This window comes from Xenopus laevis, chromosome 3L (genome assembly GCF_017654675.1).
Source record: "Xenopus laevis strain J_2021 chromosome 3L, Xenopus_laevis_v10.1, whole genome shotgun sequence".
NCBI classification, from domain to species: Eukaryota; Metazoa; Chordata; class Amphibia; order Anura; family Pipidae; genus Xenopus; species Xenopus laevis.
This window is the reverse complement of record NC_054375.1, coordinates 41131172-41145782: the sequence shown is the minus strand read 5'-3', so window position 1 is coordinate 41145782 and position 14611 is coordinate 41131172. Positions and strand designations below refer to the sequence as shown.

Sequence of the window (14611 nt, the reverse complement as noted above, 5' to 3'; positions counted from 1 at the left end):
AGAGCTTAAAGGAGTGGTTCACATTATGTTATAGAATGGCTAATTCTAAGCATTGTTTCAATTGGTCTTCATCTTTTTCTTTTTTAATAGTTTTTGAATTATTTGTCTACTTTTTCCAATTAGTTCCAGCTTTCAAAAGGGGGTCACTGACCCCATCTAAAAAAAAATAAAACAAATGCTCTGTAAGGCTGCACATTTATTCTTATTGCTACTTTTTTATTACTGATTTTTCTATTCAGGCCTATTCATATTCTGGTCTCGTATGGTTGCTGGGATAATTTGGACCCTAGCAACCAGATTGCTGAAATTGCAAACTGGAATAAAAAGCTAAAGAACTCAAAAACCACAAATAATAAGATTTTAAGCAATTGCTAAGTGTCTCAGACATCAGACTCTGTACATCATACTTAAAATTAATTTAAAGGTGAGCAACCCCAAGAATTAGTGGGAATTAAACTCAGATTTCCTTTACTCAGAGCAGCAAATAACAATACAGATGAAGCAGAATTAGTTACCCATGTTAAAGAAGCTGCTCGCCATTGAATTAACTTTTAGTATGATGTAGAAAGTGATATTCTGAGACAATTTGCAATTGGTTATAATTTTTTTGTTATTTAGTCTTTTATTCAGCAGCTCTCCAGTTTGCTAACTCAACAGTCCAGTTGCTAGGGTCTATTGCTATCCATCATGCATTGTTTTCAATAAGATACTGGAGTATGACTAGGAGAGGGCCTGAATAGAAAGAAGAGAAATAAAGCTGCAATACAAATAAATATGTAGCCTTGCAGAGCAACTGAAACCAACAGCGGGTTATGTCAATAACCAAAACAGTGCGCATTTTAGTGCTAGTACACAACTGTAGTGGATGCAACTTTACAATGAGGGTGGAATTCTGGAAATGAAGCTGGGGAAAAGCCAGATTTCTTTCTTTCTTTCTTTCTTTCTTTCTTTCTTTCTTTCTTTCTTTCTTTCTTTCTTTCTTTCTTTCTTTCTTTCTTTCTTTCTTTCTTTCTTTCTTTCTTTCTTTCTTTCTTTCTTCTGTCCCCCTTGTGGAACCATTTGTGTATAACATGATAGCTGCTGTTACGGTGAATCATGGAAAAGGAAATATAAAAAGAATAAAGAATACATTTTACAAGAAGTGCAATAATTACACTGAACAAATGGGGCCATTTTTATATACAGGTATGGGATCCATTATCCAGAAACTCAGAAAGCTCCCGTATACTCCGTTTTAATCAATAATTCAGATTTTTTAAAATGATTTCCTTTTTCTCTGTAAAAAGATATAATTAACCCTCATTGGAGGCAAAACTATTTTATTGGGTTTATTTCATGTTTAAATCATTTTTTGTAGACTTAAGGTATGGAGATTTAAATAATGGAAGATACTCTATTATTGTGGTGTGTAGTTCTACTTATTTGAACAATAATAAAGAGTTCCAAAAAAAGTAAAAAAAATAAAGTAAAAAAAAAGGTAAAAAAAAAAACATACCCAGTAGTCGCATCCCAAAAACAGCCCCCAGTCCAAGGGCCATATAATTTGGTAAAGTCAAGCAAAAACAAAAGTAGGGAGAGACTTACTGTTACGTGAAAAAGAGGAGCACAGATGATGTTTAAAAAGTAGAAAATCTTTATTTAAGACAGAAATAAGCCTGACACGTTTCGAGCCACGGGTGGACACTTACTCATAGGCTGAGTAAGTGCCCACCCTTGGCACGAAACACGTAAGTCTCTCCCTACTTTTGTTTTTGCTTAAATTATGGAAGACCTCTTATCCCTAAAGGTCATGAGCATTCTGGATAATGGATTCCATGTGTGTGTATGCTTGAGCCCTGGGTTTTTCTGGATAAGGGGTATTTCTGGATACCTAACGTCTCCTAAAATATCATATAAAGATTAATATACCCAGTAGGATTGTTTTGCCTCTAATAAGGATTACTTATATCTAAGTTGGGATGAAGTGCAAGGTACTGTTTTATTATTACAGAGAAAAAGGAAATAATTATTACATATTTTATTTATTTGATTAAAATGGAGTCTGTGGAATAATAGACTCTGGATAGTGGATCGCTTAACCTGCAGTAGAAAAACACCCTCTATTCCTGACCATTAAATCTCAATGTTGGTTGAGGGTTTTTTAAAAAGACTTTTATTTTCCATGTTTCTCTATGACAATCGGATGTTGGATATTGGGAACAGACCCTTCCAGCCTACAAATAAACTTATTCCTGGAATTCAGCTTCTGATTTGGTTCCAGTGAAACAGAGCAAAGTCTGAGTGAATGACGTTTTAAGCAGACTGTGCAAAGTAGAACTATTCTTCTCAATGGCCATTAAAGAGTTAAGAGGAACTTTCTGCATTTTCCAGCAGCTTACTTGTGTATAAATTGATTGCAGCCAATACAGTCCAGCAAATTGACAAGCTGCTAAAAAAGATTCATTCTCCTATTCTTATAGATCGTTTACAGATTATTCACCCTTGAATATTCAATATTGTTCCCTTGAGTTAAGCCATGGATGCTTAAGCACACTTTTTCTTTTGCTAGTGATAATTTAGAGCAGCGATTTTCAAATTCATCCTTAGGGAAACTTAACCTAACTAGGTTTTAGAAACAATATCCGCAAATTAGCAAAGATGCATGAATGTCTATAGTTTGCACTTTAATGGAATGGCGGTAGGTTATATTTCGGGATACAGTGAATCCACTATTTGAAGATTCGGCCAAATCCTTTGTGAAGGATTTGGCCAAATACCGAACCTGAACCCTAATTGCATATGTAAATTAGTGAAACAAGGGGGAAAGAGAACATCTGAACATCGTGCGGCTAAAACATTTTTAACTTTCTTGGTTATGTGACGAAAAGTGACGTGATCTTTTGGATTCATTTGGCGGAATCCGAATCCTGCTGAAAAAAAGAGAATTTTGGCCGAATCCTGGATTCGGTACATCCCCAGTTAAATTATAAACAAGAGTACTCCATTGGATCATAGACAGAGTGGACTCCTTGGTAAGAAAGAAAGAAAGAAAGAAAGAAAGAAAGAAAGAAAGAAAGAAAGAAAGAAAGAAAGAAAGAAAGAAAGAAAGAAAGAAAGAAAGAAAGAAAGAAAGAAAGAAAGAAAGAATGAAAGAAAAAGAATGAAAGAAAGAAAGAGAATGAAAGAAAGAAAGAATGAAAGAATGAACGAAAGAAAGAAAAAGAAAGAAAGAAAGAAAGAGAAAAAGAAAGAAAGAAAGAAAGAGAAAGAAAGAAAGAAAGAAAGAAAGAAAAAGTTTTAAATAATCCTGACCTCAAAGCAGAGCTTTGAGGGAATTGTAGATTAGTACAGGTATTGGACCTATTATCCAGAATGCTCTTGACCTGGGGAATTTGGATAATGGCTCTTTCTATCTTTTGAATATTCATACCATCAGTCTACTGAAATTAATTTAAAATAATTTAAATAAACCCACTCGGAATGTTTTGCCGTCAGTATGGATTATTCATATCTTAGTTTGGATCAATATATGGTACTGTTTTATTATTACTGCGAGTAAAGAAATTATTTTTAAAAATTTGGATAAAATGTAGTCTGTGGGAGATGACCTTTCTAAATAACGGGTTTCAGGATAACGGATCCCAATCCTGTATTTGACTGTTGCCCACAATGAAGCCCTGAAAACATATAGACGCATATTAAATATGCTGCGGAAATTAAATCTTGCGGGAAAAAATTATGTAAAAAGCTGTGTAAAATAAGTATATGCAGCGCTGTGCAATTTTAGTGTAACAATTGGAGGACCAAAAGTTGAAGATTAGACCCAAAGTAGACAGTCAGGATATCAACCAAGGATAACATGAGAGAGAGTCATTGTGGGCCTGCTGGAATTAACTGATATAAATTACTCTATTTTAAAAATGCTAATAGAATTAATGTAAGTTGATGCATTATTGGTATTTAACCAATACAAGCTACAGCCTAAGATGGGCATTTTAAGTTCTCTAAAAAAAAGAATAAATGGTGTTTATATTTGGCCGCAATGTTTTTAGTTTTATGTTTAAAACACAGTTATGTTTAGTGTCACCTTCACTATTAAAACTATATAGTAGCCTTTCTATACCGGTCTACTTTAGGGTAGGACTACACAGAAGTTTTCAGAACTGACTCGCTGCGATAAAGCGCCGGTGACAAATCGCATGCAACCGAAATAAGGTAAGAGTTAGAAATGCCGGATGAAGTCGCAGCGTTGATGCAACGCGACTGTCGGATGCAGACGCAGCGTGTATCGGATGCAGACGCAGCGTGTATCGTCTGCATCTGACAGTAGCGTCGGGTCAACACTACGACTTCATCTGACAATGCATTCACTTACCTTGTTTCCGTCGCATGCAATTAGTCACTACCGTTTTGTTGCAGCGCGTCGAAAACGTCCTTGTAGTCCTACCCTTAAGGGGAGAGCCGGCGACATATCTACTCTTCTTTGGGCCAACTAATCTCCCCGAACTGCCTCCCACCATTTAGAATGTAAATCGCCGGCGATATGGCACTCTGAGTACTTCGTTTTCTGAAGTCACCGGAAGTTGCCTTACGAGTAGGTGTGGGAAGAGTCACATGATGCCTCTTGTAGCCCTCTATTTAGGATATATGCACTAGTCCATCGAGTAAAAGCCATGCTTGATACCAAGGTAAGAAAAATGCTTAACAGATGCTTTTCATCCGGAAACCCATTATCCAGAAAGTTCCGAATTACGGAAAGGCCATCTCCCATAGACTCCATTATGATAAATAAATCCAAATTTTTAAAAAGAATTTCCTTTTTCTCTGTAATAATAAAACAGTGCCTTGAGCTTGATCCAAACTAAGATATAATTAATCCTTATTGGAAGCAAAACCAGCCTATTGGGTTATTTAATGTTTATATGATTTTCTAGTAGACTTAAGGTATGAAGATCCAAATTACAGAAAGATCCATTATCCGGAAAACCCCAGGTCCCGTGCATTCTGGATCACAGGTCCCATACCTGTACTGTGGACACTGTTCTAATTGCACACTCTCCCCTTATTCTAGGAATATTTCTACTTCATTATGTCAGTTCATTCATGTACGGAGAAGGGATTATTCCAGAAAGTATATTCTTTACATCATATGTTGTTGACTAATATGAGTTTCTCCAGCCTTCCTTACAATGTAATCACAGGTGTGAAATAGTAGTAATTTACAAGTCTGTCTGGTAACCCTATTGATGATAACACCATATAAAGGTACCTAGATAATATTGCTGAAGGGAACAGCTGTTTTCTGATGTCGCATAAATGTATTCACTATGTAATTTATTTAAAATTTTTTTTTTTTTTACCAAGTGCAATTCTTATCCCTGTCAAATCTATTTATTTCCCAGATGCGTATGGAAATAGGAAGATTGTTATGCACATTTTTAAATTACCCCCTTGCTGAATTTCTCTTGATTTGGTATTTGGGCTTTAATTGTGTCAGCGGCCAAGCTCATAGAAGAAAGTGGTTAGGGCTGTAATTATCCTGAGATTCTTTCTGCACTTTTCTCACTGACCGGCGAGTGTCACGAGTGATTTCATCTCTTTTGCAAAGCTGAATAGCAATTTCTATGAATGCTTTTAACAAGTTGCATATGCCTCACTGAATCTATTGTACATTGTCCTTAAATTAGCAGCATAAGATAGACATGTGCTATTACATGTGATTAATTTGCCATTTTAACTTCTTGCAATGAAAAGAAAACCAAACAAAAAAAAAAAAAATCTACTTACAAATGACCTGTGACGTATTCACATGCATGTCCATTTAAAGGGAATGTGAACCCAAAAAATTATTTTCTGCCTCATAAAAGAAAACATAATTCTAAGCAACTTACATTCATTACAGTTTTTCTGTGGTTTTTCTGTTATTTGTGTATTAGCGATATGCGGGCCTACCTGATACCCGCGGGACTCAGGGTTTATCTGGGTGGGTTCTGCCAGACCTCGCACACTCCATTCTGGGTCGCTGGCGGGTGAGGGTTGAGCTCCTCTTACTGCTCTCCCCGCCCGCGACCTTCCAAATGCCGGCTTCCGGTTTGAGTTTTTATAGACATGCACCTTGCACATTGCGGGGCTGGTCTATAAAAAGACCCGGAAGTCGGGCACGGGTGGCTGGTGCGAATCGGGAAAAAAATGTTGATAATAATATAGGACAAGTCAGCTGATTAACAGACCTATCTTTGCTGGGGAACTAAGACTTTTGCAACATTGTTTAAAAAATAAAACCCTGAGTCAAGACAATAGGTTCCAAGATTCTTCAGATAAAACTCACCTTAAGTGTAAAATATTTTATACACTTCGGCCCCTCCCACGAGCAGCGCCGGATTTCAATGAGGGGCGCCCCTAGGCCGCGCGGTCCAACCAGGTGGCCGCGCGGTCCTAGCGCCCACCCCACCTCACCTCCCCTTCCCAGCGTGCCAGCAAAAAAAACGCTGGCGCAGCTGCTGTAATTGAATATGGGCACGCGTCCCCATAATGCGGCTGGGCGGCATGCCGCCCCTATTTTTTTGCTGCCCTAGGACCGGGCCTATGCAGCCTTGCCGCAAATCCGGGCCTGACCACGAGCAATATCCTCCTTCTTCATTCACATCCAGAACCCTTGTGTCGCGGATTCTTGCTGGAGCTGACACAAGGGTTCCGGGCACGAATGAAGAAGGTGAATACTGCTCTTTGTAGGGGCTGAAATCACCATAAAGAATGGTTTTATAACACAACATTTTTGATGTTTATTAAGTGTAAAAACCACAAAAATCTCTGATATAAAATGATGCCATCCAAAACCTGGGAAGGTTGTGTAGAAGCCATGGGAGCTGTCCTTAACAAATTGTAAAATATTTAGTTATTTCAAGGTTCTAGAGTTTTTCGCTTGTAAACACACGGAACTTTCAGTGTAAATGAGAGTTTCAAGGTTTTCGGTTTCTTATTTGGATTTGTTCCGCACATTTATTCGTTTGTGTTTTAAATATGTGGATCTTTTAATAAACAAGTAATGTTGGTGGTTTTTTTAAAACGTGAGTTTAGTCGAGGTAGAAAAAAACCTCCAAAACCTCCAAAATGCAAAAAAAAAGCAGATTTCTGCTGAGAGGAGCACCGGACCGGAGTTTCAGGTAAGTAACTACAATCACTTGGGGGTGCCTAACATTTGCTCCTTGAAACGGGTGACCAGTTAATGCTACCTACTGATTGGCTGCTATGGGTTACTGCTCCTGTGCAAACTTAGGGGCAAATTTACTAACCTCCGAAAATTTGCCAGCAACGGCTTTGCTTACATCCCAACACTTCACCAAGCATAGATTCGCCAGGACAAGGCTAACTCACTAAAATCCGAAGTTGCGTCCAGGGCGCCGAACACTGGCGAAGTTGCGCTAGCGTTACTGCAGCAAGCAAAGCGAAGTTGCGCTAGCGTTGCCTCATTTGCATACGGCGGGAAGTTAAATTTCAATGGACATGTGTTGCAGTAAATACATTACACTACACAAGCCCAGGGGACCTTAATAAAATAAAATAGAGTTGTTATAATGTCCTACACATGAGCCCAGTGTATAGTTTATGTGCCATATGGTAGGAAATGCAGGGGGGAAGCCAGTTACCCCAGAATTTTCGCTAGCGTTAGTCACTACGCCCTCTAGTAAATCCGCCCCCTAGCATAAAATATATTTTGTTTCATGGCTTTGACATAAAAATAACCCAGCTGCATCTCAGCCAAGTATGATTTGTAATTGCTATTGCAACAAAATACATCGTTTTCAGTAGGGCATTGTTTATAGGGAATTATTGTAATTCTAATTGCTAACAACCCCAGACATTGTAGCAGAACCGCCATCAGAAATCGCAGGGCCCCATACGACAAAATTTCCAGGACCCCCTGGGCTGCACCCACCGCAAGCCCCACCTACAGGTCCGCCCTCCCCACCCCACAGGTCCGCCCCCCAGCACACAGTAAAAAAACAAAAAAAATATTGGTGGCTAGGGTTCCCACATGTTAATAAAAAGATATTGGTGGTCAGGGCCCCCCATTAAAAAATATTGGTGGCTAGGACCCCACATGAGAAAAAAAAAATTGGTGGCCAGGGCCCCCCCTCCACATTATGAGAAAATTGGTGGCCAGGGCCCCTTAAACGTCCATGCCTTCCCGAAGTCAGCAGCTCTCAGAAAGATGGGGGGCCTGGCTAATCAAGTAAGTGTGGCGTGGCCGGCCCCCCTTACCCTCAGGCCCCCTACAACTCTCCCCCCTTTCCATCCCTGATGGCTGCCCTGCATTGTAATATCCTGGATGATAAACTGATAGTATATTCTATTTATCATATCAAGTAGGTATTTTGGCCCCCAACATGAACAAGAAAAATGTCCCTTGAAAGGAATAAGATGATACCAATTGTAAGGGTAAAAAGGGGAAGTCAAAGTTTTTATTGAATGGCAAAACAATGATATGCTTTATTTACTGCTATTGAATGTAGACATTCTAACCTTCCAGGCCCTGAACTGGCAGTTCTGAGAAGTTTGATTGCTTGCTTGATTGTTTGCAAGATAACTGTAAGATTGGCAGTGACAGGGTAATTTAGTGGAGATTGCAATGTCAGACTATTTCCAAGGGGTCTCACTGGCACAAAGATGTGATTCTCCTGACTGACAGGCCACTGGGAGATTGGTGTGCCAATTTATAGTTCAGCTTGTCTGCACAAAGTGCTCACCTCTAGAAGCCTATTATCATTTCTGGTGATGGGGTCATTACAAAAAAATAATAGTTTCACACATATTAATAGACACGGGAGAGCGTAACGGGACAGGTACGGTGTGGTATTAAAAAGGAGATAATAAAATAGCATAAGCTCTAACACGGACGCTGGCACTTGTTACATACCGTTGGCACCTTAATACTTCTAAGAAAGGAGAAAAATATACATGACACGTATTATAACAATTTTCGCTTCACTTTCATCTCAAGGCTCTTATAAACCCGGGGAAAGGAACTTATAACAGAACACAAACAGTTAATTATATAGCTGTCTCTGTTTGGTTTTTTTTTTTAAATGTACTGCTCTAAATTTTGGTGCAAAAAGGTGTAACGCTTTTATATGTGACTGCAAATGTCATTGCTTAACTAAAATGTTTGTGCCCGACCAGGATATATATATATATATATATATAAACGGAATGTAATCAAGTCCATTCATTTCCAAACGAGCGTGTCTGCTGTAGTTACTCATTTGCTCATTTTCCTCTTTGCAGATGGGCTTGTGGATTGCTTGGACCCAGACTGCTGTCTCCAGTCAACCTGCCAATCAAGTTTGTTGTGCCGTGGATCCCGTGACCCTCTCGATATCATTCAGCAAAGCCAGACAGACTCGCCCACTGTCAAATCTTTCTACGACAGAATCAAACTTTTAGTGGGGAAGGACAGCACGCACATAATTCCTGGCGAAAACCCCTTTAACAGCAGGTAGGAAATCGAAAGCGTTAATAGTTCGGGATCAGTAACCAGTGGAGGGTAGGGTGCAAAGTGCAAAAAATTGTTGAAACTGCCATGCTTTTGCACGCTTGCTCCCTGCCCTGTAATAGCTGAATAACTGCAGGTCTTTTAATAAATTCCTCACGTGTACAGGTATGGGATCCATTATCCGGAAATCTGTTATCCAGAAAGCTCCGAATTACGGAAAGGCTGTCTCCAATAGACTCCATTTTATCCAAATAACCCAAATGATTAATAATCATTAGTAATAATAAAACAGTAGTCTGTACTTGATCCAAACTAAGATATTAATCCTTATTGGAAGCAACACCAGCCTATTGGGTTTATTTAATGTTTAAATGATTTTCTAGTAGACTTATGGTATGAAGATACAAATTACAGAAAGATCCGTTATCCGGAAAGCACCAAGTCCAGCGCATTCTGGATAACAGGTCCAATACCTGTATATCAGTTTAGGCAATTTATTTTATTTTCTCAGGATATATCCAATTTGCATTATTCCAATGCTCTCAAGCTGTCACAAGAGTAACCGTGGGCTGCATGTTACTTTTGAGACTGGATTGGGGTAGTGAGAACAAGCCATGCAGTTCATTGATACAGCATGTATGTTTCTAGAGATTATTTTGAAAGGAACACAAATACCAAAAAGTGTTTTAAAGTAATTCAGATATAATGTACGGTTCTCTACACTGGCAAAACTGGCGGGTGCTTCAGAAACACTACTATAATTATACATTAGAATATAAATAGGCTGCTGTGTAGTCATGGGAGCATCCAGGAGAAAAGGCTCAGGTTACACAGCAGAAAAGCTCTGGGGAATATAATGGTGTTCTACAGAGCTTATCTGCTATTGAGACTGTGCCATTTAGCCCTGTTTCAAATGCTGCCTTTGCTACGCAGGATCTTTTCATATACACAGTAGAAGTGTTTCTGAAGCACATCAGTTTTACACCAGGGCAACACTTTAAAGTAGTATAAAAGGCATTTTTTTTTTGGTTTTACTGTTCGAAGTACCTTTGAGTACTTTTGTGAAATGTTTCATCTTATCACTTTCTACAGAAGTCCCCTGCATAATTCATTGACAAAATTATTGGGTGGCTTTCCTACAGCAAAAACAAGTTACCCAAAACGGAATATTTACAGTGCTTGTACATTTACTGGAAGGGCATAAATTCAGCACTAGTATATCATGTGTTTACCAGTCATAGGATTGCCCACAGATCGTATTTCACCGGCCTATCTGGTAAAATACCAGCAAAGGCCAGTATTAGAAATTTTTTTTTTTTTTTTCAAAGTGTTTTTATTAAATTTTCAAAGCATGTCATACATATTTTGGACATTTAACACATCCAAGCATGGATGTACAATAAGTTTTGGTGTCAAAAGGACAGAAATTTACTGAAAATGTACTCCACCCCCTGGCCCACCTCTGAGTTCCTCTCCCAGCTCCCTTTATCTCACAAACACCCATCCTACTCACTAAATTCACTTGCCGTTTATCTGATGATGTAAGAACCCAACTTGTTTATGTCAGGACCCAACTTGTTTATGATGTCAGGACCCAGCCTGATTGTGTCACAACTCTGCCTCATATTTAATAGACATGCCCCTTTACAGCCCCACCCAGTATTATATTTTTCAAAAGTTGGCAAGCCAATATTTATTTATTTAGTAGTTGAATCTGTGTGGGTTTTCATTTTGATTTCCTTTAATGCAATTTAATGTAAATTTTGCAAAATAGGTTTAAAAGAAACCATATAATGTGGGATTTTACTAATCACTTGATAAGTTGACATACCTGATAGTATATGCTTACTCCAATGAGTTCTAGAATGAGGCTGTCTCACTAATAAATTCCAAGCTTGTGTGTAGAAATGTATTATTTTATTTGTGAAGTGCCACTAGAATATGCACTGGTTTACAATTTTACAATACAGGCAAGTACATACGGGGGGCAGCAGAAGCAAATCTTTGCTCCATGGAGCTTGCAATCTAAGTGGGTGAATAACATACATGCACAAAAAGGAGGGCAAAAGTGCACAAAGGTTTGGGCATTGGCCTTAAGGGTGATGGAACACAGAACGATTTATCATCAATCATGAAATCTGCCCTGCCGCAAATCTCCCAAAAAATGGCTTGCGGCAATTTTAATGTTATAAGTCATTTTTGGGAGATTTGTCCCCTGTGCTAGTGCAGATTTAACCACAAGTGACAACTCTTACCAGCTGCTCTAATGGAATTCCATTATACGGGCTCCTCTTCACTCCTGTGTCTAAATCTTCTTCTATACAAACTGAGCATGTGCAGTGCCACTGACACTCCAAAGATGGACCAGGATCCAAGATAGAAAAACCCTACATACAGCATAGAAAGTCTGGATAATTGCAGGTATATGATCCATTATCAGGAAACCCATTATCCAGAAAACTCAGAATTATGGACCATCTCCCATAGACTCCATTTTATCCAAATTATCCAAATGTTTAAAAATAATTTACTTTTTCTCTGTAATAATAAAACAGTACCTTGTACTTGATCCAAACTTAAAAATTAAGTTAAAATGAATCTTTATTGGAAACAAAAACAATTCTATTGGATTTATTTAAAGTCTACAATATGCAACAATATATACAGCCTATTGGGTTTATTTAATGTTTAAATGATTTTCTATTAGATTTAAGGGATGAAGATCCAAATTACAGAAAGATCCCTTATCCGGAAAACCCAAAGTCCCATACCTGTACTAGAAGTTTCTGAGCCTCTCTGCCGGTAAAGAAAATTTGCCAAGTAAAATACAACATTTCTAGGAATATTCATTTTTTGGCGTTGTGTTTCCTAATTCTCTCTTCAATGTAACATAATACTTTTGCTTGGAAAAATGAAATGACTAAAACATAGATTTTGAGCGCTGATAAATGGAATGTTTCTAGTTAGACCAGTGGTATTAGTGAAATCCCTCAGGGGTCTGTCTTTGGTCCATTGCTTTTTAATTTATTCATAAATCACCTCAAGTTAAGCATTGTAAGTACTGTCTCTGTGTTTGCTGATGATACTAAATTGTGCGAGACAATAGGTTTCATGCAACATGCAATAAATCTACTTTGCATTGTGATTTGAACTGGGCAGCAAACTGGAAAGTAAGACAAATGCAAGCTTATGCACTTGGGCAAAAAAAAACACCAATCCTCATGCTGCACTAAATGGAGAAATGTGTGTGACCTCCTATACTGAGAAGGATTTGGGCATTTGCAGCGTCAGTTGGTGGCTGATAAACCTGATAAAGTACTATCTTGTTTATAAAGGGATAAAATCATACTTTGACATCTGTATGGAATTCCTGTTAAGAATTTGTTTTTGCAGTGCCGGTTTGGGCATCAATCCATAGGAATGTTATTAATTAGCTGGAAAATGTGCAGAGATGTGCAACTTAACTGGTAAACAGAATGGAACAATTAACTCATGAGCTTTGTTTTTATAAGTAAATGTGCGTGGAGTGTAAGTTATGACTCTAGTCTATATATATATATATATATATATATATATATATATATATATATATATATATATATATATATATATATATATATATATACAGATGAAGCCACTTGGATTTGTGAGTTAAATGCGTCATGACTCAGAGTTAATTGAAGAAACTGTGTTATCTAAAGTTATCTTAACTCATTTAATGCATTTAACCTTTTCATTAGCATACCAAAGCACCATTGTTCACAATGGTGAATGCTTTAATTAGATGGGATGTTGTGTCACAGTTTTCTGTGTTAAATGAGATAAATGGGATATCTGTGTTTAGTTATTCTGTGTCAAACAGACAAACCAAAGTGGCTGCATCTGTATATATATATATATATATATATATATAGTCCGTAGGGCTGCTGCACACACTGAAAAGAGTTAATGCCCTGGTGCTAACAGTGATATCATTTAAATTAAACATTTACAAAAATGCTGTTGCACTCTAGGGACTTAATGCAGTAAAAGGCTTTATTAAATCGACGTTTCAACCCTCAATGGGGTGAATTTATTCACCAGTCGCGATTCGGCGGCAGCGAATAAATTCGCAAAACGCCTGCGAAAATTCGCGGGAAAAATTTGCCGGCGTCGAAAAACGGGCGCCGGCGTCAAAAACGAGATGCCGGCGCTGTTTCGCGAATTTTTCGCCGTTTTGCGAAATTCGCAAAATTTTTCGGCGCAAATTCGCCCATCACTAATATATACATATATATATAATATTAATATATGTTAATAATAATATATAATTATATATTGATAAAGGTCCATGGTGAGGACCGAAACGTCGAACAAATAAAGGACTAATTTTTTTCACAATAAATCCTGGTGTGCAGCAGCATTTTCTTGAGTATATCTATCTATCTATCTATCTATCTATATATATATATATATATATATATATATAGATATAGATATAGATATAGATATATATATAGTCCTCAAGACCATACCTGCTTTTCTCTTTGTTTAGCATGTACAAACTTTGTCTCTTTTGTATTAGATGGTACAGTTAAGTTGTGCAAAAACTATTTTTCTCAGGGGACTATATATTGGAGTGCTGGGATTAAATTGTGCATTATATATATATATATATATATATATATATATATATATATATATATATATATATATATATATATATATATATATAATCAAAACAGAATGGAATGCACAACCATTAGTATGCAGAAACCTGGGTGCTAGTCTGAGAAGTATGTAGACAAAATGCAGGGATTGACAGCACTCCAAGGAAATACATCAAGTCAATAATTCAAATGAAAGTGGAGATTTATTGGTGATCCAACGTTTCGGCTCCACAGAAGCCTTCGAAGGCTTCTGTGCGGAGCCGAAACGTTGGATATATATATATATGTCTTTATATACATAGACGGCAAATGAGAGGTACTCTAGGCACAAAGCAGAGGCCTCCCCTTTACATTAGGGGAAGTGATCTAAATGGTTGTGTCATGGTTGTGAGACTGTGGAATGCTCTGCCGGATGTATGTTTGTATAAATCTATCACTCATCCCGCAGGTAAAAAACTGCACCACTGGTGCACATATGTATGGCTTGTGT

General features: G+C 37.7%; 1 protein-coding gene across 5 annotated transcripts in view; it reads left to right on the top strand.

The window, feature by feature from the left end:
• The window catches only part of LOC108710917 (teneurin-2), a 1136107-nt gene that overhangs the window by 1042841 nt on the left and 78655 nt on the right, over window positions 1-14611 (top strand). For all 5 annotated transcript variants that reach the window (XM_041586173.1, XM_041586172.1, XM_041586171.1 and 2 more), the window contains one exon: window positions 9265-9475. In XM_041586173.1, the coding sequence (XP_041442107.1) occupies window positions 9265-9475 (211 nt within the window). The remainder of the gene's footprint in view (window positions 1-9264; window positions 9476-14611) is intronic.